This window comes from Heterodontus francisci, chromosome 11, assembly GCF_036365525.1.
Source record: "Heterodontus francisci isolate sHetFra1 chromosome 11, sHetFra1.hap1, whole genome shotgun sequence".
NCBI lineage: Eukaryota > Metazoa > Chordata > Chondrichthyes > Heterodontiformes > Heterodontidae > Heterodontus > Heterodontus francisci.
The window spans coordinates 94532439-94558074 of record NC_090381.1 but is presented as its reverse complement, the minus strand read 5'-3'; the positions used below and the strand labels follow the sequence as shown (position 1 = coordinate 94558074).

Here is a 25636-nt window from a genome sequence, read left to right as displayed (position 1 = left end):
AGTTGTGAGGAGGACACAGAGGCCGGAATTATACGCCGCCCCAGCGGGTCGGATGGTGGCGTGGGGGCAGCGTAAAATTGAGCGGCAGGCTCCGGGAGGCCTAACCACCCCGATTCCGCCTCTGACCAGGTTTATGGAGGTCCCGTGGGGGGTGGGAGGGGGTGAGAAGCAGCCCGCCCACCCAAGGCTAATCAAGACCCTTAAGTGGCCACTTAACGGCCACTTAAGGGCCCTTGCCCGCCTCCACGGGTATTTTACCTGTGGCAAGCGGGTGTGCCGGGGACGTGAAAGGCCACCCAGCTATAGCTGTCAGCCTTTCCGCACCCCAGGGGGGGGGCTGGCAATCAGGCACGGGGGCCCGATTGAGGGCCGCCTCTGCCTCCCAACCCAAACCCGGGATCCAAGACGCCCCCCTTCCCCCAAACGACCACCCTAGCCTCACCAGGACATGACCGATTCCCCTGGTGAGGCTGCCCAAACTTACCTTCTGTCCCGGTTCCATTGCGTCCTCCTCTGTCGGCTGGGCTGCAGTCTCAGCAATGGCCAACACTCCAGGTGGCCCTCAAGTGGGTGGAAGTCCTGCCTCGGGCCAATTGAAACCTGGGGATCCGTGAAATACGGGACGGATCCCCAGGCTGGGCGGAAGCGGGATCGGCACCGACATTTACGTCAGCGTCCGGCTCCCGTGCGTCCAGTGTAAAATTCTGGCTAAAGTCTGCAAAGGGATATAGATAGGTTAAGTGAGTGGGCAAAAATTTGGCACATGGAGTATAATGTGGGGTTATCCAGTTTGGTAGGTAGAATAGAAAAGCAGAATATAATTTAAATGAAGAGAGACTACAGAATGCTGTGGTACAGTGGGATCTAAGTGTCCTCGTGCATAAATCACAAAAAAGTTAGCATGCAAGTAAATAGGGTGGCAAATGGAATGTTGGCTTTTGTTGCAAGTGGGATGGAGTATAAAAGAAGGGAAGTCTTGCTTATGTCTGATGAGGAAAGGTTGAGCAGGTTGGGCCTATACTCGCTGAAGTTTAGGAGAATGAGAAGTGATCTTATTGAAACATAAGGAGCTGCATTTTACCAGCTTGCCGGATCTCGGTGGCGGGCTTCAAAGATCGTGGTGCGCACACGTGGGCTTTACTCAGTGGAACCGCTGTGATATTAAATGCAGCGGCTCATTTACATGGCCAGGGCAGATAGCGCCCACTGATGACATGGAGGGGGCGACGTGCTGTCCCTGGCAACGGTGTCCGGCACCACTGTGCAGGGGCTGGCGCCATTTTTAAAGGGCTTCCAGCCTTTACATTTAATGTAAATTTTTAAAGTCATATGCACTTAAAAGTTAATGGAAAAAAATAAATAAATGTGTGCAGCCCCTCTCCCACCCACCCCCAATAGCCAGATAGCCCATTCCTTGCCCTGCCCCCCAAAATACTTACCTTATGTACCTGACCTTCACCCCCCCCCACAAAGTTCACAAACTTTTATCTTTAGCCCTTCCCACCATCCCCTACATGAGTCATATTAGTTTGACCTCGCTCCCCCCACCCCCCAACACTGAAATACTTATCTCCTCCCCCCTCCCCCCTAGTGTCCCACATCGGATCTCTGGTGGAGATCTGAAGGTGCGGAAGTCCCGGCAACCGACCACAATATCGGAACAAGAGGACCGGCGGGAGCAGGTAAGTCATTAAGTTGTTAGGTTGCATGCTTTAACATATTTAAATTCTGCTCCCATCGCTGAGCGGCCTGGGGGCTGCCACAAGGCCTCACCACCGCCGGAAATATGGGGCCTGGCCTTCCCGGCATCAAGGCCCGTGGCGAGCCTCTCCTGGATGCATTTTCCAGCCCCCCACCCAACCATGACCCCGACAACGGGGTCAGTAAAATACAGCCTCAGATTTTGAGGGGGCTTGGCAGGGTAGAGATGAGAGGATGTTTCCCCTTGTGGGGGAATCTAGAACAGGAGCTACAGCTTCAGAACAAGGGGCTCCCATTTAAGACAGAGAGGAGGAGGAATTTCTTCTCTCAAAGGGTCATTAATCTTTGGCGTTCCCTACCCCAGAGAGCAGTGGAGACTGGGTCATTGAATATATTCGAGGCTGTTAGACTTTTTTTCTACAAGGGAGTCAAGGGTTATGGGGGGCATGCAGGAAAGTGGAGTTAAGGCCACGATCAGATCAGCCATGATCTTATTAAATAGTAGAGCAAGCTTGAGGGCCTGAATGGCCTACTCCTGTTCCTGTTTCTTGTGTTATTTATATGGACTTCCAGAAGGCATTTGATAAAGTCCTTCATAAGAGACTGTTAACTAAAGTTGAAGCTTATGGAATTGAAGGTAAATTATTGACCTGTTAGGAAATTGGCTGAGCAGCTTCAAACATTAGGGATAATGAGCAAGTACTCTAAATTAGAAGAGTGTGACTAGTGCTGTCCTGCAAGGATCTTTGATAGAGCCTCAACTATTCACTGCATTTATTGATGACTTAGATGATGGGATAGAAAGCCACACATCCAAATTTGCTGATGACACAAAGACAGGTGGCATTGTAAGCGTACATGGAAGAATAACATTACAAAGAGATATTGATAGGTTAAGTGAATGGACAATACAGTGGCCATATTAATGTAGGTAAATGTAAGGTCATCTACTTTGGACCTAAAAGGATAGAACAGGGTACTTTTTAAATGGTGAAAAGCTAGAAATAGTGCAGGTCCAAAGAGACTTGGGGATCCAGGCTTGTAGATCATTAAAATGTCATGAACAGTTACAGAAAATAATTAAAAGGGTTAATGGAATGCTGACCTTTATCTCTAGAGAAACAGAATGCAAGAGGGTAGAAGTCATACTTCAGCTATACAAAGCCCTGGTTAGACCACACCTGGAGTACTGTGAGCAGTTCTGGGCACCACACCTTAGGAAGGATATACTGGCCTTGGAAGGAGTGCAGTGTAGTTTTACCTGAACGTTACCTGGACTCGTAAGGTTAAATTACGAGGCAAGATTACACAAACTAGGGTTATATTCTGAGGCATTTAGAAGTTTAAGGGGTGATTTGATCAAACTTTTCTAGATACTAAGGGGAACAGATAGGGTAGATAGAGAGAAACAATTTCTGCTGGTTGGGGAGTCTCCGATGAGGGGGCACTGTCTAAAAATTAGAGCCAGACCTTTCAGGAGTAAACTTAGGAAACACAAAGGGTGATAGAAGTTTGGAACTCTCCTCCACAAATGGCAATTGATGATAGATTGATCGTTAATTTTAAATCAGAGATTGATAGATTTCTATTAGTCAAAGGTATTAAGGGATATGGGGAAAAGGCGGGTAAATGGAGTTGGTCACAGATTAGCCATGATCTCATTCAATGGTAGAACAGGCTTGAGAACCTAAATGGCCTGCTCCTGTTCAGAATTAAATAGGAACATCGGAATACATTTCAAAGACACTTCTCCCAAGCTGCAGGTTATAATCATGACTGCCTCCAGGTATTTTGACATACAAATTTCATTTCCCTCTATACTTGTACAAACTTGCTCTGAAATCTTAACATAGTTTAATATAACAACACAGCCATTTAGCTTTAACTTTGCTGACAATCCTGCCAGTTAAAACTGGCATACAGAGACTCGATTAATTTAAGGCTTGCATTAGCATAGCTACAGGCATTTTAAGGGCATTTTAAGGGCATATATGGCAGCCCAATCCACTCAGAGCTGGCATACATCCTTTTTCCTTTCAGCATACTGCTGCATGCCACTGACCTCTTCGTTTTAGCTGCTACACATTTCAACACTCTAGTCAGCTGGGAAATCTATGTTGAGTGAGTAACCCTTTGTGTACTTCATATTCATGCCACAATGCAGAATCTTCTTTGTAACGCTTAAATATTATTTCTTGCCTATTATTTTTGTAATATTGTTAACTAGAATTGGAGAAATACATGGATAATGATTACATCTGAAAAATTCTCTGAACATCATTACGACCAAGGCGGGCGGAATGCCCTGTCAATTCAGTCCCACTTCTCCACAAGTCACAACATATATTTAAAATTTTCCCACTTACTGATATGGTCAATTATATACTCTATTTTTCCCAGAATAGAACACACTAACCAGGTTTCTTTAATGAACAACAAAATTATCAGTTTATTATAAAACAAGTGTTAACCAGTAATGAAATTTTAATGTCCCCTTTTTACCTGAGCATTGGGACCAATTGGAAGTCTCGAGCCCACACTTGCCAGCATTGCGCCTACCACCACCGCAATCTTCCCAGAAGATGCCTCCTAATTGGCCGCCTCCGAGCTCACAGGTGGGTTCTCGATGCTGCCGGTCCAGTCAGAGGGCCTGCAGCTCTGGAGCCTCGGCATCCCCACCGGGAGAGGTGGGAGCTGCTGAGGCAGTTCGGGCTCAATATGGAGGTTCCCTCAGAGATGGTCATGAAGTTCAAAAGTGGTGAGGGCTGAAGTCAGTAGGTCCCTCGGAGCAGAGGGAAAACCCCGTCAGAGGAATCGTTTGGGCCGCGGGTGTGCCCTTTCCTGCCCGCAGCCCCGTCATTGGGGTATGGAGCCTCTGGCTCCGATGGTTCCCCATCCTGCTGCCAGGAGGCTGCCTCAATTGAACTGGTGGCCTCTGAACTGGGCGAGGGTGGTTTGCTCCATCAGTAAAATACCGGCAGGATATCACCCCTATTTGGGGCCTTAATCACTTTAATTGGTTGCCCAACTCCATGGAGCAGGCAGCGATCGGTTCCCCTCATGCCCCCTGGGAAGGTTCCCCAGTGGCAGGAATACATCGGGGTCTTGTCCCGATGCAGCTTTCTCCCTATTTTCCCGGCCACCTGCCCTCAACCTCATCGCCAAGGGGCTGGGAAAATCCAGCCGAAAGAACCTGATTTTAACTCTGTCAGTGAACGGGATTTGAGTGAGTTAAAATCGGGCCCAATATTTCCAAGGTCAGTTAAGTGCTAGCATGTCAAAATGGCCCATCAACACATTGCACCACAACAGAATGACATTGGTTAATGGACCAATATGACATGGCAATACCATTTCCTTCTCTTCCTTAAATTTCTGATGGGCACTTTAACTAAATTAATTTCTGGTGTAGACATGTCCTCCCTTGCCAAGAATGGAAATTTGGGTGCAAGTTCCCCATGATTTTCTGTCTATTTAAATGAATAGGGAAAGAAAACTGTAGGTGAGGGCTCACCTGCCTGAATTCCTGTTATATGCTCTCCTTGGTCAAGGCTCCACACTGGGACCATGATTTCAAAGAAGTTCTCTCTAATCTTTGCTGGCCCATCAAGGAGGAGTATTGAGTGGAACTAATATAAGGATACAGAGCTTGGAGAAGGTGCCAATTACCGCCCCATCAGTCTACTCTCAATCATCAGTAAAGTGAAGGAGGGTGTCGCGACATGTGATTAAGTGGCACATGCTTAGCAATAACTTGCTCAGTGATGTTCAGTTTGGGTACCGCCAGGGCCAATCAACTCCTGACGTCATTATAGCCTTGGTTCAAACATGGACAAGAGAGCTGAACTCAAGAAGTGAGGTGAGAGTGACTGCCCTTGACATCAAGGCAGCATTTGACCGAGTATGGCATCAAGGAGCCCTAGCAAAACTGGAATCAATAAGAATCAGGCGGAAAACTCTCCACTGATTGGAGTCATACCTAGCGCAAAGGAAGATGGTTGTGGTTGTTGGAGGTCAATCATCTCAGTTCCAGGACATCACTGCAGGAGTTCCTCAGGGTAGTGTCCTAGGCCCAACCATCTTCAGCTGCTTCATCAATGACCTTCCTTCAATCATAATGTCAGCTGTGGGGATGTTCGCTGATGATTGCAAAATGTTCAGCACCATTCGCGACTCCTCAGATACTGAAGCAGTCCGTGTAGAAATGCAGCAAGACCTGGACAATATCTAGGCCTGGGATGATAAGTGGCAAGTAACATTTGCGCCACACAAGTGCCAGGCAATGACCATCTTCAACAAGAGAGGATCTAACCATCTGACCTTGACATTCAATGGCATTACGATTGTTGAATCCCCCACCATCAACATCCTGGGGGTTACCAGTGACCAGAACCAGAATTGGAGTAGCCATATAAACACCGTGGCTGCAAGAGCAGGTCAAAGACTAAGAATCCTGCGGTGAGTAACTCACCTTCTGACTCCCCAAGCCTGTCCACCAACCACAAGGCACAAGTCAGGAGTGTGATGGAATATTCTCCACGTGCCTGGATGGGTGCAGCTCCAACAACACTCAAGAAGCTCGACACCATCCAGAACAAGGCAGTCTGCTTGATTGGCACCCATCCACAAACATTCATTCCCTCCACCACTGATGCACAGTGGCAGCATTGTGTACCATCTACAAGATGCACTGCAGCAATGCACCAAGGCTGCTTAGACAGCGCCTTCTAAACATGTGACCTCTACCACCTAGAAGGACAAGGGCAGCAAATGCATGGGAACACCACCACCTGCAGGTTCCTCTCCAAGTCACACACCATCCTGACTTGGAACTATATTACTGTTCCTTCACTGTCGCTGGGTCAAAATCCTGGAACTCCCTTCCTAACAGCGCTGTGGGTGTACCTAACCCACATGGACGGCAGTGGTTCAAGAAGGCAGCTCACCACCACCTTCTCAAGGGCAATCAGGATGGGCAATAACTACTGGCCTAGCCAGCGATGCCCACATCCCATGAACCAATAAAAAAAAGATTCCAAGGATGATACCAGAGAAAAGATGTTTCCAGTTCTGGGAAGTCGAAAAACTAGGGGCCATTAATATAAAAGATAATCACTCATAAATCCAATAGGGAATTTGAGAGAAACTTCTTTACCCAGAGAATGGTTAGAATGTGGAACACGCCACCACATGGAGCAGTTCAGGCAAATAGCATAAATGCATTTGAGGGAAAGCTAGATAAACACATGAGGGAGAAAGAAATAGAAGAATATAGTGATCGTGTGAGATGAAGTAATGTGGGAGGAGGCTTGTTTGGGGCATAAACACTGGCATAGACCAGTTGAACTGAATGATCTATACTGTAAATTTTATCTAATAACTATCCCTTTTATCTGATGTAAAGTGGTCCAAAGAAGTCGTGATCAAACCTCTGGGCACCAATCCCCCCTATTTACCTTTCTTCCTGGCACTACCTCTATCTAGACCTGCAATTCCCATTGCTGAATGGACAGGAGTTTGCCTCCACATGTTTAATTTTAACTGGAGATTTGGGTAGATTTTCAACTCGGTCAGCCTGTCCAACCTGATTGTGCAGATCGACCACCCATTCTCGAAATGGAAATGAAAATCAGCTGGTTTCAATAACGGGTGGCTGAATTACTAAGCCAGTTTTATGCCTGGCTGGCAATTTGAAAATCTTACCCACTGCCTCTCCCACTGCTGTCAGGTCTCCTGAGGTCAGTTCCTTTATATTAAAGAATGCTATTGAGCACAGAGCAACTGCAGTCAACACTACCCCATGAATGTAAAACCATTTTTGAGCAACTAAATTAATAGGAACATCAGCAGTAGTCTTGAAACAGATTATTTTCCTGCTTCTATGTTGGCAAACATGTGCTGGAGAGAGGGAAATAACTGATCTTTAAAAAAAAAGTTTACAGGATCAGTGAATTCAATTGTTTTTTAAATACACTTTAATTTATTGGTTTTAAACCAGTAACACATCAAACTATCCAATGCTTCATTAAAAATATTACACAAACACCTGCCTCCATGCATTTTAATGAACAACAATTATGCCTTGGAGGAAATGATTTATTGAAATGGTATTCACAGTTTAAAAACATGGCTTGTCACTGCAATGGTTGCCATGGTGTAGATGACCCCTGGAATTTTGATCCAGAAAAGTTCTGCTAAATTAAGGGCAATCTTTCCTGTGGTTTTGAGGGGCAATTCAATAATTTCAGGACTTTGTGCATCAGTGACAAGATAAGGATTTCTCAAAAGTAGAAATTCGAAAGTACACAGTAAGGGATGAATCTTATGGGGCCTGCAGGAACAGGAGAGGAGGAGAGGTGGGGGGTCGAAAATCAGGAGGGAGGGCAGGGGGTGGAATGCCTGCTGCCTTCCCGCTGCATGGCATTTTATCTGTCTTGAGTTTCTTTGTGTTGTCTTAAGAAACACCATGAGGTACGTGGATTCCAGTTCCTCGAAGATCTCTAGAGGGTTTATTAACAATTAAACTAGTACATACAATACAGAGCAAACTATATACAGAACCTTTGTCCAGGGTGTTACAATGCAGAATGAAAATAGCATCTCACATGACTACATCCTGGTACTTAACTCATTAGCATACTGAGTTCTCAAAGGGACATCACTCTTAAAGTGATCATACATTACCAGCAGTGGGGAAGATGGAGGATGGCCCCCCCCTGCCCAGATGCATGCCACTTAAGTAGCCAATTAAAAGCCTCTACCCACCTTGCTGGCATTTTACCAGCAGCGGGTGGGCCCTCAGCTGTGTGACAGGACCACCTTGTAAACCCTGCGGGCCTTCTTGCAGGCTCGGGGGCGGGGCCCTCCTGATCAGATACCCTGTGGCCCATGGATGGGCACACCAGCACCCATAGAGGGGTACCCTGGAAGCAATGGCCACTGCCATTGACAATGCTATTGTCATTCTGCCTTCACCAACGACACCCACTCCCTCACTAGAGTCTGCCTGACTGGTCCCGGCAACCGCCGACGCACTGACCTTGCTGCGAGGCCGACGTCCATCGCTGTGTCGCTTGGCTGGTGCAGTCCCAGCAGTGGCCATTGCTCCCAGTGGCACTGCTGAGACTGAAGAGTTGCCAGCCCTCCGATTGGCCGGCAGCTGTTGAAGGAGGGCTCTTATCCCTTAAAGGAACAGGAACCCTGACAGCAGCTCATGCTGCTAAATTGGCACAGAATCTGGCTGGGATGTCCCAAACGGCCAAAGTGGGGTTGCCCCTGGCTTTCTGGCCGCTCCACAAAATCCAGCCCTAATCGAAGCTAACTTTCATTTGTTGAGAAAAGTATAAGGATCTTTCTCGGCTACCTTTGAATAATATAGATCTTCTCTTTGGCCTCCTTATCTCGAGAGACAATGGGTAAGCGCCTGGAGGTGGTCAGTGGTGTGTGGAGCAGCGCCTGGAGTGGCTAAAAAGGCCAATTCTAGAGTGACAGGCTCTTCCACAGGTGCTGCAGAAAAATTTGTTTGTCAGGGCTGTTACACAGTTGGCTCTTCCCTTGCGCCTCTGTCTTTTTTCCTGCCAACTGCTAAGTCTCTTCGACTCGCCACACTTTAGCCCCGCCTTTATGGCTGTCCGCCAGCTCCGGCGAACGCTGGCAACTGACTCCCACGACTTGTGATCAATGTCACAGGATTTCATGTCACGTTTGCAGACATCTTTAAAGCGGAGACATGGACGGCCGATGGGTCTGACACCAGTGGCAAGCTCGCTGTACAATGTGTCTTTGGGGATCCTGCCATCTTCCATGCGGCTCACGTGGCCAAGCCATCTCAAGCGCCGTTGACTCAGTAGTGTGTATAAGCTGGGGATGTTGGCTGCCTCGAGGACTTCTGTGTTGGAGATACGGTCCTGCCACCTGATGCCAAGTATTCTCTGGAGGCAGCAAAGATGGAATGAATTGAGATGTCGCTCTTGGCTGACATACGTTGTCCAGGCCTCGCTGCCATAGAGCAAGGTACTGAGGACACAGGCTTGATACACTCGGACTTTTGTGTTCCGTGTCAGTGCGCCATTTTCCCACACTCTCTTGGCCAGTCTGGACATAGCAGTGGAAGCCTTTCCCACGCGCTTGTTGATTTCTGCATCTAGAGACAGGTTACTGGTGATAGTTGAGCCTAGGTAGGTGAACTCTTGAACCACTTCCAGAACATGGTCGCCAATATTGATGGATGGAGCATTTCTGATGTCCTGTCCCATGATGTTCGTTTTCTTGAGGCTGATGGTTAGGCCAAATTCATTGCAGGCAGCCGCAAACCTGTCGATGAGACTCTGCAGGCACTCTTCAGTGTGAGATGCTAAAGCAGCATCGTCAGCAAAGAGGAGTTCCCTGATGAGGACTTTCCGTACTTTGGACTTCGCTCTTAGACGGGCAAGGTTGAACAACCTGCCCCCTGATCTTGTGTGGAGGAAAATTCCTTCTTCCGAGGATTTGAACGCGTGTGAAAGCAGTCTGACCCCAATGAATCAACTAGGGTATGACCGAATTACTTTTTCAGAATGGGTTCCTAGGGAGTAATTTGCCATTTACAAGGAGGTCACAGATTGAGGGCAAGGTATCTGTTGCAATGCAGCCATTTAATATCTAGGACAAACCTTGGGAAGTAGATTTTTTTTTGCAGTCCACAGAGTTATAATGGAGTGGAGATTCGAACATTTATGATGTTAAAATAGAACTGTTGCTGCAAAAAGTAACATAAAGGAAATTTGCTCTGTTTGGCACTTCAGGGCATCCTTCCCAGAAGAGAGCTCTCAGAGTGCCTGGCAGGAGCAATGTGCTTGGACAAGTTAGCAGTTTGTCTGGATGACTGCAGCTGCAACAACATTGAAGCAGCTCAATACCATGCAGGACAGAACAGTTCACATGATCAGCACTTTCTGCCAGTGGAGTCCATATCCACTGCCATATCACGGGCACACCATGGCTGCTGTATGTCCAAAATACAGGATACACAACAATTCCATTCCCTGCGACCTCTACCCCTGAAAATAATAAACCAGAGTGATTTGATTGCACAGGCCTTACTGTCAAATTTGAAATTTCTATAATATTTTTACCAGCAACTTGGGGCTGAATTTTACCAGCCCTCAGGACGTTGGGGGTGGTGGCGAGGGGGGGTGCCCGGAGAATTCTTCTGGGAGAGGCCCGCCACGACTTCCAATGCAGGGAAGGCCCCACTGCGTTTTACCGGCAGCAGTGAGGCCTTGGTGTGGCCCCCCACCCCGTCGTTGGTGGCAGAGCCTTAATTTTAATATGTAAATGCATTCTAATTGATTCAAATAATCATACCGTCCCGATGGCCATCCCACGCCGATATTCCAGCCGGTAGCCGGATGTCCCGCGCCTTCAGATCTCCGTTCGGAGATCTGAGGTATTACACTGGTGCGGAGGGGGGGGAGGAGTGAAATTCTCAGGGCAGGAGTGGGGAGAGCAGGGAGAACTATTGTAATTGGTTGTGGGGATGATGGGAAGGGGTTGAGGGTCAAAGGTTCTGAAGTTAGGGGGGAAAGGTCAGGAAATCAAAAGGTGCTTTTTTGGGGGGCGATATGTCAGTGTATTAAATGAGGATTCAGTGGGGGCGGTGGGAGAGGGGAATCTAAGTTGAAATAAAATTGTTCGGTAGGTTGTAGTGAAATGGCACCTTTAAAAATTGAAATGAGAAAGAAGGGCCTGAAGTCTTTTAAAAATGGCGCTGGGGCCTGCGCAGTGGTGCTGGACGCCAATGCCGGCAATGAAGCGGCCGCCCCCTCTACGTCATCGGGGGCCATCGTTCTGCCTCCTCCATTTAAATGAACCCCCCACGAAATATCGAGGGGGCTCAGCCGCGCACAAGTCTTTCAAGCTAGCCGTCGACAACGGCATCAAGCTTATAAAATTTAGCCCTTGCAGTCTGCTAGCTACATTACCCATCTGATTCACAAATGTCCTTTAGGAAAGGAAATCTGCCACCCTTACCTGGTCTGGCCTATATGTGACTCCAGACCTACAATGTGGTTGAATCTGAAATGGCCTAGCAAGCCATTCAGTTGTCAAGGGCAATTAGGGTTGAGCAACAAATCCTTGCCAGCGCTGCATGCATCCCATGAAAGAATTTTTAAAAAGCACACTTCTGAGGCACACCATCGCTATATTGCGAACCTATTTCAGGAAGAATCCATGGTGCAGGCCAGGGATTCTGATAAGTTTATGCAACTTTACACCCTCTCAAGGTAGGTTGAAGAGGGCATCTTTTGTGACAGGTGGAAATCTTGTTATGCTGTAGGGGTTGAATTTACTGTTCCTGGGTGGCAAATTATCATAATGGAGATGCAGGGCCTGTCCAATTGTGGGACAGGGCTGGCTTCAGGGTGCTGATTGTGGCGTCAGATGACTCCTGAGCAGGTGCTGGCACCATATTTAAAGCCCTGCCAGCCCTGCTTGCATTGCTGTTTTTGAGTGATTTATTCTTTGCCAATTGCTGCTAAAACCTGGGTGTGGTAGTGACTTCTGGACATCCCACTCCACCCCAGAGAAGGATGGTGCACTATGGTAGAGTGCTGGATTGTGCGGAGTACAGCAGACCACCACAATACGCAAGATTCTCACTGGGGCATACTGCAGGGCTCCACCAGATCGATCCAGGCAATGGAATCTCATCTTCAGCAGCTCAATGACCTGCTCAATGGTCACTTAGGTGGAGCTGTGGCAGGTGTTGTACCTCTTCTCTGCTGTAGTGCGAGGGTTCCTCACAGGTGTGAGCATTCATGTCTTCAATGGGTAGCCCTTGTCCCCGAGAATCCATCCCTGAAGGCGGGCGGGGGGCCATAAAAGCTGCGGCACCTGGGACTGTCAAAGTATGTCGGCATCGTGGCTGCATCCCTGGAAGTGGGCTTTCGGTGGTCACAGACCAGTTGAACAGTGATGAAATGGAAGCTTTTCCTATTGATGAAGGAGTCTGGCTGGTCCGTTGGAGCCAAGATGGCCACATGCGTGCAATGTATCCCACCTTGCACCTGGGGGAAATTCAGTGATGGCCCTCTCTGCCTGACTGTCATGGTTGGTTCAGTAGCACACATTGTTGCTTGCCCTCTTGAACATGGCATTGGTCACCTCCTTGATGCAGTGATGGGCTGCTACTTAGGAGACCCCACACTTGTCCCTGTTGGATCTCTGGAAAGATCCAGATGCGGAAAAGTTGAATGCCACTGAGATCTTCAGGGTCACTGGCATTGAGTGACCACCAAATCCCATAGGTTGCAATTTGTCTTGCAGCATGGTGCATAAGTCGGTATCGGCCTCCCTGGAGAGCTGTAGTCTTCGCTGACACTGCCACTTGAACATTTGGCAGTAGCTGAGTTGAGTCTGGTACACTCTCTGGCGCAGGTGGACCCTTCTTGCCACGGCCAGATGCTGTCGCTCTCGTCATTGAGCTTCATGGGCAGCCGCAGCTGCTGTCTTGCCCTGCCTCCATTGGAGGTATTGCATCATGCCACAGGTGTTCACAAAGGCAAGTGTATGAGACCCATGCTGGATGATCACTAGACCTCCAGAGCACTGTCCTTGCAAAGACGAAGTTGCCTTGGCATCTTTGCCTTTGCTCCTCCTCTTGGCTTACGTGTTAATAGCCCATAGCATCCACCCATGCTGAGAGCCAGCGCAGCACCCTGTAGTATGGCCACCCGACCCTCTCGCCTGGGACCAAGCCCACCTGGTACTGCCACTCGAGACCAAGCCCCTCGACCCTCCCACCCGAGACCAAGTCCACTCGGTACTGCCACCCCAGCATTTCCCACACTCTACCATTACCATCAAACCAAGGGATCAAACCTGGATGAATGAAGAGTGCAGGAGGGCATGTCAGGAGCAGCATCAGGCATACCTAAAAGTGAGGTGTGAACCTAGTGAAGCCAAGATAATAGGTTGGAAATAACACCACTTTATCAAAATAAACAACATTCCAACCCCATTGCGTAACAATGGCTCCAAGTTCAAAGACATTGAATGGACACACCAGGGGAGAGCATCTATGGTCACCTGACCAAAACCCAGCCTGATAAGGGTTTTTCTTTAAAACGGAAATTTCTCTGAGAGAGAAAGCCAGCCAGCGAGGAAGCTGAGACATCTTTTCCAGCCAAGACTAGGACCTTCCTGTAGCATCTTTAAACCACTAAGGCAGAGATGCCAAAGGTGACCTTGAAAACTCCCCGTCTGAGAAATTTTAACAAGATTATCCATCGACTTTGACTGAGTCTTAAACAAAAGAATCCGCAATACTTCAGTAAACCAAGACAAGGAACATTAGGCCTGCAAATCTGTTAAAAAATTCCTCCCGGAAAACCAGGAAGGTTTCAAAGTGAAAGCAAAATACTGCAGATGCCGGAAATCTGAAATGAAAACAAAAAGTGCTGGAAATACTCAGCAGGTCTGGAAGCATCTGTGGAGAGAGAAGCAGAGTTAACGTTTCAGGTCAGTGACCTTTCATCAGAACTCTGATGAAGCATTCTGATGAAAGGTCACTGACCTGAAATGTTAACTGTGCTTCTCTCTCCACAGATGCTGCCAGACCTGTTGAGTATTTCCAGTACTTTTTGTTCTTATTTAAGGCTTCAAAGTGAATTCTTTTTACAACAATCAGACTGAAATGCATGCTATCCTCTAATCGCTATCTTTTCTTCTGTGTGTGCATGTGTGTGCCTGCATGAGTGGGTGAAATTGTGAACATTTTTGGGTATTGTTTAATCAATAGTTATCTTTCTTTTTAAACCAATAAGAAAACCTGCCATTTGCCTGTTTATTTGACCCTTAAAACACTGAAGGACTAAAATACTAAAAAAAACTATCTGCGGTCAGTTAAGAGGTGAAAAGTGGAAGTCACCCACACCATTTCCCACCTGTCTGTAATAGCTTTTAGAAATAACACTGACAAAACATTGAAGATGAAATGCATATAACAAAGAAATTTCTTACCTCTTTGAGATCCCATGTTAGGTTTGCAACTTTATGTCCCAGTTCTGGCTGCCAAGGGGACAATGTGATCGTTGTTTGCCATGAGGATGAGGATGAGGTTGTGTTAGGCAGGATTGATGTTGCGGCTGGCTCAGGTTGCCATGGCAGCGTGGATTCTGTCCAGCTAGGGGCCAGAGTGCTTTGTGGAGGTTGGTCACAATTGTCACCCTGATAGCCTTCTTCACAAACACAAAGGTAGCCATCAGTGTGGCTGCTGCAGTTGCCATGGTGACAGGGATTGCTTGCACATTCATCTATTCGATCCTGGAAGCAAAAAGAACACAATTTTATTCATATTTATTTAGCCTGATGGAGTTAGATTGTTTTCGAACACAATACATCTTAACTTCTGAAAATCACTTGGGTTGCATTCGTATGTATTAACTTCCCCTCACCTCTCAAGAAACCTCTCATGATACACACAATGCTCCCTGTTAAAAATGTGGGCAAGTGACATGTTCACACCTTTTGTAGCTGTTCACTCAGAACCACTAGGAAATAGCTTTAGGGATAAATGTTGTCTTCAGTTTTCCATCTCATCTTGAGATGCCTCATCTTTGCTTGCCACCTCACATTGACAACACAATTTGTAATGCAGAGTCATCTAAAAGAGAATTTTAGCCATAGCACTCCATGACGCAATGCTTTGGCACATCAAAACTCTGTTCCATTACATCATTCAATGTTGGAAAGAGAATAATTAAGTTGAGGTGTTCATGCAAGGTTGAGCCTATATCCAGTGATGATCCAGTCTTCCACTGAGCTGTTGGAAGTGTGCTATGTTAAAAACATTATGACATGGAGGTAGTGAGATAAGACAGCACCATGATGAATTATATTGTTAATCAATGCAGTTTACTCCAAAACTAAAGGTAGCTACACACTAAACCAGCATACAACAATTGGTATACGTAACTGGGTATAATGCAAGCCTGATTACTTAATACACAGGGGAATAACCCAAAGTGATTCAACTACAAGTAGTTTTTCATCTCACTTGTTTTCAGGAAATATCAGACTTCCTCATGGCAAAGGTCACTATATTGCCATGTGATGAAATCATCTGTGTGAACCTGTGGCCCAGTGTTTTAGTATGTGCAGTGTGTGTCCATGTTCAATGAAATGTGATTTCAAGTGCACTCTGGATTGTAATTGAAGAACACGGCCAAAACATTAACAAGCGCTAAGAAAGTCTAGAGATTAGCAGAATTTCACAAGAGAAAGCCCAACATCTCTTCTTGACCTTCAACTGCACCACCATCGCTGAGTACCCCATCATCAACATATTGGGGGTCACCATTGACATGAAGCTGAGCTAGACCAGTCATATCAACAGCATAGCTACAAGAGCAGAGTGAAGGCTGGTTGGTCCGTGACAAGCGACTCTACTTGTAACCTCTCAAGCTTTTCCACCAGCTGCAAGATTTGTGGCAGGGGCATGATGGAATACTCACCACCAATCTGCTTGTTTGGGTGGATGTAAAAGATCCCATGATGCTATTTCAAAGAAGAGTAGGGGAGATATCCTGGTGCCCTGGCCAATACTTATCCCTTAATCAACATCACAAAAACAGATTATCTGGTCATTATTACATTGCTTTTTGTGGGAGTTTACTGTGTGCAAACTGGCTGCTTTGTTTCCTGCATTACAACAGTGACAGTGCTTCAAAAAAGTACTTAATTGGCCATATAGTGCTTTGAGACATCCTGGTGGTTGTGAAAGGCACGACATAAATGCAACTCTTTCTTTCTTTTTTGATATCATCCAGGTCAGAGTATCTTGCTTGACTGGAGTATCTGTCACCAACCTCAATATCCACCCCTATATCACTAGCACATTGTTGCAGTACCTACAATCTACAGGACGTACTGCAGCAACTCACCAAGGTTACCATGACAGCACCACCTTCCCCTGCAATCTCGACTACCAAGAAGGATAAGAGCAGTAATGTTCTGGGAACACTGTCACCTCCATGTTCATCTCCAGCTCACACACCATTCTGACTTGTACATGTATTGCCAGTTCCTCATTGTTGTTGAGTCGGTATCTTAGAATTTCCTACCAAACACTATTCTAGGCGAATAATTACCAGAAAGACTGCAGTGCTTCAAGAAAAAGGCTCACTAATACTTCTCAGGACAACTAGTATTGGCCAATAAAGGCATCCTTGCTACCGTGTCCCACATCCCTAGCACTCCGAATGGCATTCCTCTGTGCTGTAAATCTTTCTACATTCAAAAGCTTCACTAATCAACCAATACAAAAGATAAATAAATATCTAGTTAGGAATGGAATTGACAGTTGTAAGGATAAATATAAACTGAGATAAGCAGATAACATATTGAATTTGCTGCTGGCATCAAGGAAATATCTTTTGCAGAATACGGCAGGTTCAAGTTACTAGTGGGGATGGACAGATATTGTGGAATTTTACTTAACAGCCTTGGGGGTCAGGGAGAAATTATGAAGAGCTTCCCTTCAGCAGATGAAATGGGAAGTAAAGGCCATGGCAGAATTTGTCTATCTGAGTATAGATTTTACACGGTTTGTGGAAGCAACGGGCTGGAGGGGTTGTGATGGTTTTTCATTCCATATTGTCTAATGTCTTTAAGTACGTTAAATGAATAGATGCTGAACAGCATTATACACTAAACAGACTATAGGCTAAGCTGTTGTATCTAGTTAAAGAGTATACAATGAGCAGAGCAACACTCTGAACATGAGTATGCGCAGGTGGTCTGCACTTTCAATACATTGCTAACACACTTCACTATGGTGTACAGGGACATAGCAGGGTGGTCAGGCATAGGCACTGGCTGGAGGTTAGGAACTTCCCTACCAGTATAAATCATCTTGAGCTACTCCCTGGTATCTTCTCCTCCATTAGATAATAGGTAACATTGCCAGACTGTTGTATTGGAATAAAAGCAAAATACTGCAGATGCTGGACATTTGAAATAAAAACAAGAAATATTGGACATACTCAGCAGGTCTGGCAGCATCTGTGGAGAGAGAAGCAGAGTTAACGTTTCAGGTCAGTGACCCTTCTTCAGAACTGACAAATATTAGAAATGTAAAAGGTTTTAAGCAAGTAAAGCAGGGGGGCAAGAGATAACAAAAGGGACGGTGTTGATAGGACAAGGTCACAGAGAATGACTGACCAGAAGGTCATGGAACAAAGGCAAACAGAATGTTAATGGTGTGCTGAAAGACAAAGTGTTAGTTTGGGGCCCCAAACACTCCTTTCAGGTGAAGCAACGATTTACTTGTACTTCTTTCAATTTAGTATACTGTATTCGCTGCTCACAATGTGGTCTCCCCTATATTGGGGAGACTAAACGTAGATTGGGTGACCACTTTGCGGAACACCTCCGCTCAGTCCGTAAGCATGACCCCGAGCTTCTGGTTGCTGGCCATTTCAACACCCCCCGCCCCCCCTACCCTGCTGTCATGCTCACATCTCTGCCCTGGGATTGCTGCAGTGTTCCAGCTTGTGGAACAGCACCTCATTTATCGATTAAGCATGCTACAGCCTGCGGACTGAACACTGAATTCAATAATTTCAGAACATGAAGGGCCCCCCTTTTTATGTTTAGTTATTTTTCTTTTTTCTTTTTTATTTGGTAATTTTATTTTAGTTTTTTCAGTTTGGTTATTTTTTTTTTAGTTTGGTTGGTTTGTTTCTATTGTGCCTACCCACCGTTCCTGTTTATTAAAAAAATTGTTAATGTTAGTGCTTGGAGTGCTTTGTGCTTTACAGTCAATTAACACACTCTCTGTACTAATGCTTTGTCTTTCAGCATACCATTAACATACTGTTTGCCTTTGTTCCATGACCTTCTGGTCAGCTATTTTCTGTGACCTTGCCCTATCAACACCATCCCTTTTGTTATCTCTTGCCCCACCCCCTGCTTTACTTGCTTAAAACCTTTTACATTTCTAATATTTGTCAGTTCTGATGAAGGGTCACTGACCTGAAACGTTAACTCTGCTTCTCTCTCCACAGATGCTGCCAGACCTGCTGAGAATTTCCAGCATTTCTTGTTTTATTGGAATGGTGTGCGATGCAGGTGCTTAGGCACTTAAAGCAAAGACGGAACAAAAGTGAAACACTACAAGCATAGGAAACTTTTTTTAACTTATTATAGTCCAGGCTAAGGTCTATTCTTTTAAAATTAGTGGTTAATAGTCTCATTTCTGTTACCTGCTATTACCCACTAACGTTAAATATTTTCTCACACAATACGTGCTCCAGCCAATCATATTTAACATTACAGTCCAAGGTTATAGAAAGCCGGTCTCCATTTGGAGCATGCACAGCACCGTGACTAAAATATTTTCTGCTTCTATTATTTATGGGTAATAGGATATTGCTTGCAGCTGCCTTGAGGGACATACAAGTCTGCACCATATTTATCAATTACTGTAGAGCATGTTCTGGTATTGAATGCCACACACTTTTGGATAAGACTACTGATTATTTTAACCTCAAGTATCAAACATTATGACCATCCCAAACAAAACAATTTTATTCAGGTACCAGGTCCAGGCTAAATAGCACTTAATTTATTTTGCTCTTGTTCTTTGCCATTCTCTTGTTTTCTCTGTCTTCTATTAACTATTTTGTGCTTTTATTCTCCATCTTATTCTCTCATTGCATCTCTTTTGGAGTCTTACACACTCACTCTCTTTCATTTTGTGTCCTTCTTCCTCCCATTATTTCATTTTTATTCTTCCTCTCTGCCTCACACACTCTTTGCAGATTTTTTTTACAGATCCAATTAGACCAAATGAATATTGGTGCTGAAGCATGGTCACACTAACGTGATTACCATGACATGCGATAGCATTTATAATGGCTAAATAAAATACTCAAGGTTCTGTTCATTTGCACAATTCACTACTGAACAGTGAGATAAAGCTCAGAGCCCATTTCACTTGCAGTAACTTGCCACTGATTGCAGAATGGTGGTGAGCTGAGCGTCATTAGGAGGAGTCACTTTAACAAAGCAAGGTCATCTGTATAATTCTGCTACCATCTCTGCCGTGCAAGTGATATTGCTGTGGCAACCATCACGTGGGGTGCGGAGCTATATTACCTCTAAGTAAATCTCAGAGCTAATGCTCAGAAGCAAGGTCTGGCAAAAAAAAATGACCTATTTAGAAAAATCACTGTTGAAATTTGTATGTAATAAATCATAAGTTTATGTTTTGTGTCACAGATATTGCTGCACCCACTTTTTGAACCAATTACTCTACCAGATAATGCCTGTCACAATGCTTGGAAATGGATTTTAAATCTCTAAGCGTTATAATTCCGACAAGGAACCTAGTCTTTTGCAGGATTTAAATACATGCCATACTATTTTAGAATGAATATTAAATTTAATCTTTCAAAACCATGGAGTATTTTGAATCGTATCTGTACCACAGTTAGAATTTGAAGCCTATTCCAAAGAATCCAATCATAAAAAATACCAACTTGCAAGTTATAATCAAAGCTACATGAACACCCAATCTCAGGCACTTCTCTCAATACTTCCATGGCTCACTCAGTGCAGGCCAGATTTAAGCAATGTATGCAAGAAAGTGCATACACACAGGGACCTCATTATTCGCTCTCTTTCTTGGCTGGCTGTTCCAGCAGAATGCTTGCAGACCTCATGTCTGTTCTGAGCACTCACAACCTGAATCCAGTATCTCCTTCAAAAGTCTCTGCAAGGCCTCTTTCCTGCTCTCCCTCCATTCTCTCCTGGATCTTTATGTTTCTAACCATTTGCATTTGGAAAGATCAATATATACATATGTAATTTATAATATTGCAATCAAAATTTTCCTGGCAGTCATATGAAAAAATTATATTTATTAATCTATTGGGTGTTTACATAATTTATATTTGTTTATCTATTAGGTGTTTATATAACAATTTATTATACTGAATAATTAATATATTCAAAATTGAAATAAAAGGAATTTGTCCAGTTTATCATATCTGGCAAATCTGATTGCTCCATGCTAACCATGTATTATTAACAGTATCAATCACCACACTCCTGGCCTGACCATTACTCGACAGCCAAGTCCACACCTTGCTGCTCCCTTCCACCTCGTTCGCAACCTCTTCACTCCCTCCATGCCTGAGCCTGTATCCCAGGACCTAGCCTGCCCACTCTCTGTCAGCTTGATCTCCATATCCCACCCACTTTTTTCTTCAAACTCAATCTCTAATTTCATTCCCTTATGCAAAGGCAAACAAGATGACTCTGGTGAGACCACGCCTTTTGATATTGCATCCAGTTTTGCTCACCGCAACACAAGGGCAATATTCAAGCACAGGAAAAAGTGCAGACAACATACACAAGGTTGGAAGTTTTAAGACTGGAGGAAACTTGAACTTTTTAGCCTGGAAAGAAGGTTCCTTGAGGTATCTAAGGTAATAGAATGGAATAGGTAAATCCTGAATATTACTTCAAATTAAATTGTGAGAGTAGAACAAAGGATTTGAACTTTAGAAGATAAATTTAGGACTGATGTTAGGAAATTCTTCGTCACACAGAGCATGATAAATATATGGAATAGACTTCCAGATACAGTGAATAAAGAAAAACCCTGGAAGCTTTCAACCAACAATGTGATGATGCAATGGGGGTTGTGGATTTGGGGGGGGTGGTGTTGCGGGGGTGGGGAACTTTAGGATCTATCTTTGTGGATGAGTTTAGGTGGGCCAAATGGACTTCCTCATCCAATATCTTAGAATTGGAAAATAAGGACAGGTGAAGATGCCGCTGATGGCCAAGAATAACAAGAATGTGACAGCAGAGGAACAAGCATTAATGTTAATGTTTATGGCAACTGCACAGTGCACCCTGAAACTAGATGGAGTTTCTGTTAAGTGGCTAGAAACAGCTTTCCCTCTGCAGTTCTCTCACTTGTTAACTTAACTAATCTCTGCTAGTTCAGCTAGGAAACCACTGGGCTGGATTTTCAAAGTGCTTTGGGAGTGAGCACGGGTACGGGCGCAAATTGAGAATTGTGTTCCTGGAAGACATCTCCAGATCCCGAACACACCTCCAGAACACACTGCAATTTTTAAAGAGAAGGTATGGACTGGGAGGAAGGTGGGGGTGGGGAGCCAGTAACCCGCTTGCCTCCAATTAACTTCCTGCTGAGCTCCTTGAGGAGTTTGCTGATGGGCTGGGAAGGGCCATAATGGAATTTTCAAAGAGGAGAGCAGGAGGAGCGAACAGTTCAGTGCATGCAAGTGATTAGCTGCTGGGAGTACTGTGGTAGGATATTGTTTGATGACGATAATTATTCAAAGAAATTGAAAAAAAAAGTGTGATTGAAACATAGCATTTCACCTGACTTCCTGTTCACCATTTGGCCATTTGTTTGCACCATAATGCTGCTGGCCCTCAGATCTACTTCCTGCACCATTCTGCAAGGCAACAGCGAGCCCTGGCATGGCTGCTGGCTACAGTTCAACATTGCAGTCTGGAGCCGCTTCCCACCTCCATGTTAGTCCCACTGCCGCTGACTGTGCACCGCACTCACCCCCAGCCAAATTAGATCATTTACATTTGAAGATAGCGTCGCGTCAGCCACACTGATGTGGCATGGGGTCGGTCCCAAAAATTATCTGGGCATTGGGGTCTTGACCCCTGAATGAAAATCCAGCTCACTGTGTATATGTCAGGCTGGTAATGTCAGAAACACACCACTGCTCCTATTCCTCCTACTAGAGAGAACTGGGACACACATTTTCCCCTGAAATGGTCGCTGACAAGTAGATAACTGAATGGCGAATAAAGAGAGAAACATTTTTTTAAATCCTGTGATTGAATGGATTTAATTTAACTCAAAAAAAGTAACAGACTTTATTGAATAGTTATCAGAGAAGATAATTGAAACAGATAATATAAATTGGTTTAAGAGATAGGTTTCTATTGAGAAATAAGAGGATATAAATTCATCAGGGCACCTGGATTCAGGCATGAAGGCAGCACTGAGACTGCAACACCAGAGCCAGAAGCTCAAAGTCAGCCGAAATTGGGAGAGCTTCAGGTGTCCATCACACCTCAACAGGCAGCTTGCCCATTTCAAGAAATGACTTTCAGTCCACTTGCCTCTACTGGCAGCAACCTGAAGGGAAGACCTGGGAGGGGAAAATGTGGAGTGTTAATGGGTGTTTAGAGTGTCAAAATGGGTAATGTGGAGTTAGAGGTAGAACTCCTGCTCCTCCTGACTCCACGGGAACATTTTTCAGCTTTAAGCAAAATCTTATATTTTAGTGGTGATCACCAGGCTTCAGGTCTTAAGCCCAGCTCCCAATGCACTCTGTAATATCAGATTTCAGTGAGGAGGTCTAAAACATGTGTTCGACCAATTATGTACATGTGTAAGGGGACTAATGCTCTTTTTGGGAACACCTGAAAAATTGGATCAAATGTCTTTCATGTGTTGGTCCCTGAAATTGGCTCTTGTTGCATTTGTTTTAGGTCCATGAAACAGGCACAATGAGATCCAATTTCTACCAAAATATTGGGAGGTATGGTGGGAAGGCAGGTGGGTGGCACTGAGTTATTCAAAAAGGGGCAAGCCTGTTGAATCTTTCTCTATTCCTAAACATTCTTATGTTTTTCTCAAGGGACAGTCCTGAGCTCCCAGCAGGGAATTGTTCTCACAAGGAATGTGAATCAGAGATTCAGGGCTTTTTAAATTCATTCATGGGACGTGGGCATCGCTGGCTCGGCCGGCATTTATTGCCCATCCCTAATTGCCCTTGAGAAGGAGGTGGTGAGTTTCCTTCTTGAACTGCTGCTGTCCATGTCTGGTAGGTATACCCACAGTTCTGTTAGGAAGGGAGTTTCAGGATTTTGACCCAGCGACAGGGAAGAAACAGCGATATAGTTCCAAGTCAGAATGGTGTGTGGCTTGGAGGGGAACTTGCAGGTGGCTACAGCTCTGTCTCTGACCTGTGCTACTTATGAGTGTTGCTCCCTACTGGGAACACTGAATTACCCTTAATAGAGGAAGATAAGGGGCCATCTACAATCCTTAACATTATCACAAGCTTACAGAGCATTTTTAACTTACCCATTCCGACAAAGCATGCACCAAAAATATTATTTTTCCTATATATCTTTTATTTTGTCCTACCTTTATCAGATTTTCTTCCAGCTTCAGCTATTTTTTTCCTCTTAAACTGGTTTATCTACTTCCACTTAATAAATTTTTTTACTATTGAACTCGGTCTTCCTCTTCATAACCTCTGCCCTGCAATAACAATTTCTGCCTTTTTCTTTATTTTGCACAACCTTCCATTATTTTTCAATCTCTCACATTGCATTTTTCACTCCTATTTTAGCAACAATTTACAGTACACAGCTGCATGGCATCAGGTTTGTGTGAACAACACATTACATAGATCTCCGCTATTGTCCACAAACTCACAGGCCTGCAGAGGCACTGAGCAAGAGAAAAATGAGTTATCAGTTAAGATGGTACTATACTGGTATGGATTGAGAATTGGTTAACAGACAGAAAACAGAGAGCAGGAATAAATGGGTCATTCTCAGGATGGTAGGCTGTTACTAGTGGGGTACTGCAAGGATCAGTGCTGGGGCCACAGCTATTCACAATCTATATCACTGATTTGGATGTGGGGACCAAATGTAATATTTCCAAATTTGCTGATGACACAAAACTAGGTGGGAATGTAAGTTGTGGGGAGGATACAAAGAGGCTTCAAGGGGACTTCGACAGGCTAAGTGAATGGGCAAGAACATGGCAGATGGAATATAATGTGAATAAGTGTGAAGTTTTGCACTTTGGTCGAAAAAACAAAAAGACAGAGTATTTCTTAAATGGTAAGAGATTGGGAAGTGTTGATATCCAAAGGGACTTGGGTGTCCTTGTTCATGAGCCACTAAAAGCTAGCATGCAGGTGCAACAAGCAATTAGGAAGGCAAATGGTATATTGGCCTTATTGCAAGGGGTTTTTTGAGTACAGGAGTAAATAAATCTTGCTGCAATTGTATAGAGCCTTGGTGAGACCGCACCTGGAGTATTGTGTACAATTTTGGTCTCTTCATCTAAGGAAGGATAAACATGCCATAGAGGGAGTGCAACGGAGGTTCACCAGACTAATCCCTGGGATGGCGGGATTATTTTATGAGATGAGATTGAGGAAACTGGGCCTGTATTCTTTGGAATTTCAAAGAATGAGAGGTGATCTCACTAAAACTTATAAAATTCTTACAGGGCGCGACAGGGTGGACGTAGATAGGATGATTCCCTGGCTGGTAAGTCTTGGGCCGGGGGACAGAGTCTTGGAGTAGGGGCAGGCCATTTAGGACTGAGATCAGGAGGAATTTCTTAACTCAGAGGGTGATGAATCTTTGGAATTCGTTACTCCAGAGGGTTGTGGAAGATCACTCACTGAGTATGTCCTAGACAGAAATCAATAACTATCGGGATATTAACGACATCAAGGGACATGGGGATAGTGTGGGAAAGTGGCATTGAGGTAGATAATCAGCCATGATATAATTGAATGGTAGAGCAGGCTCAATGGACTGAATGGCCTACTGCTGTTCCTATGTTCCAATGATTTTTTTTTTCTTCGAAAGTTTTTTTATTCTAAAAACTGTAAACATTTAATGAACAATTCCTCTCTCCACAAACTCCACACAATAATGTGCAGAATTAGGAGAGGTGTCCAAAATTCCAATTTTGATAGAAACTGTCCTATATTGCAATGCTGTCATTTGAAAATCATTCCTCTACGTAATAGTCAATTGTCCAAGAATATACAGCTGCATCATTTACAACTCACAGCTAGGCAAATTCCTGGAAATCAATGGATTTCATATTGGAAGCCAGCCTTTTGTT

General features: G+C 44.8%; 1 protein-coding gene across 1 annotated transcript in view; it reads right to left on the bottom strand.

Moving 5' to 3' along the window:
- dner (delta/notch-like EGF repeat containing) overlaps positions 1 to 25636 on the bottom strand; it is a 342780-nt gene that overhangs the window by 199759 nt on the left and 117385 nt on the right. The window contains exon 2 of the mRNA XM_068042557.1: positions 14704 to 15006. Within this exon, the coding sequence (XP_067898658.1) occupies positions 14704 to 15006 (303 nt within the window). The remainder of the gene's footprint in view (positions 1 to 14703; positions 15007 to 25636) is intronic.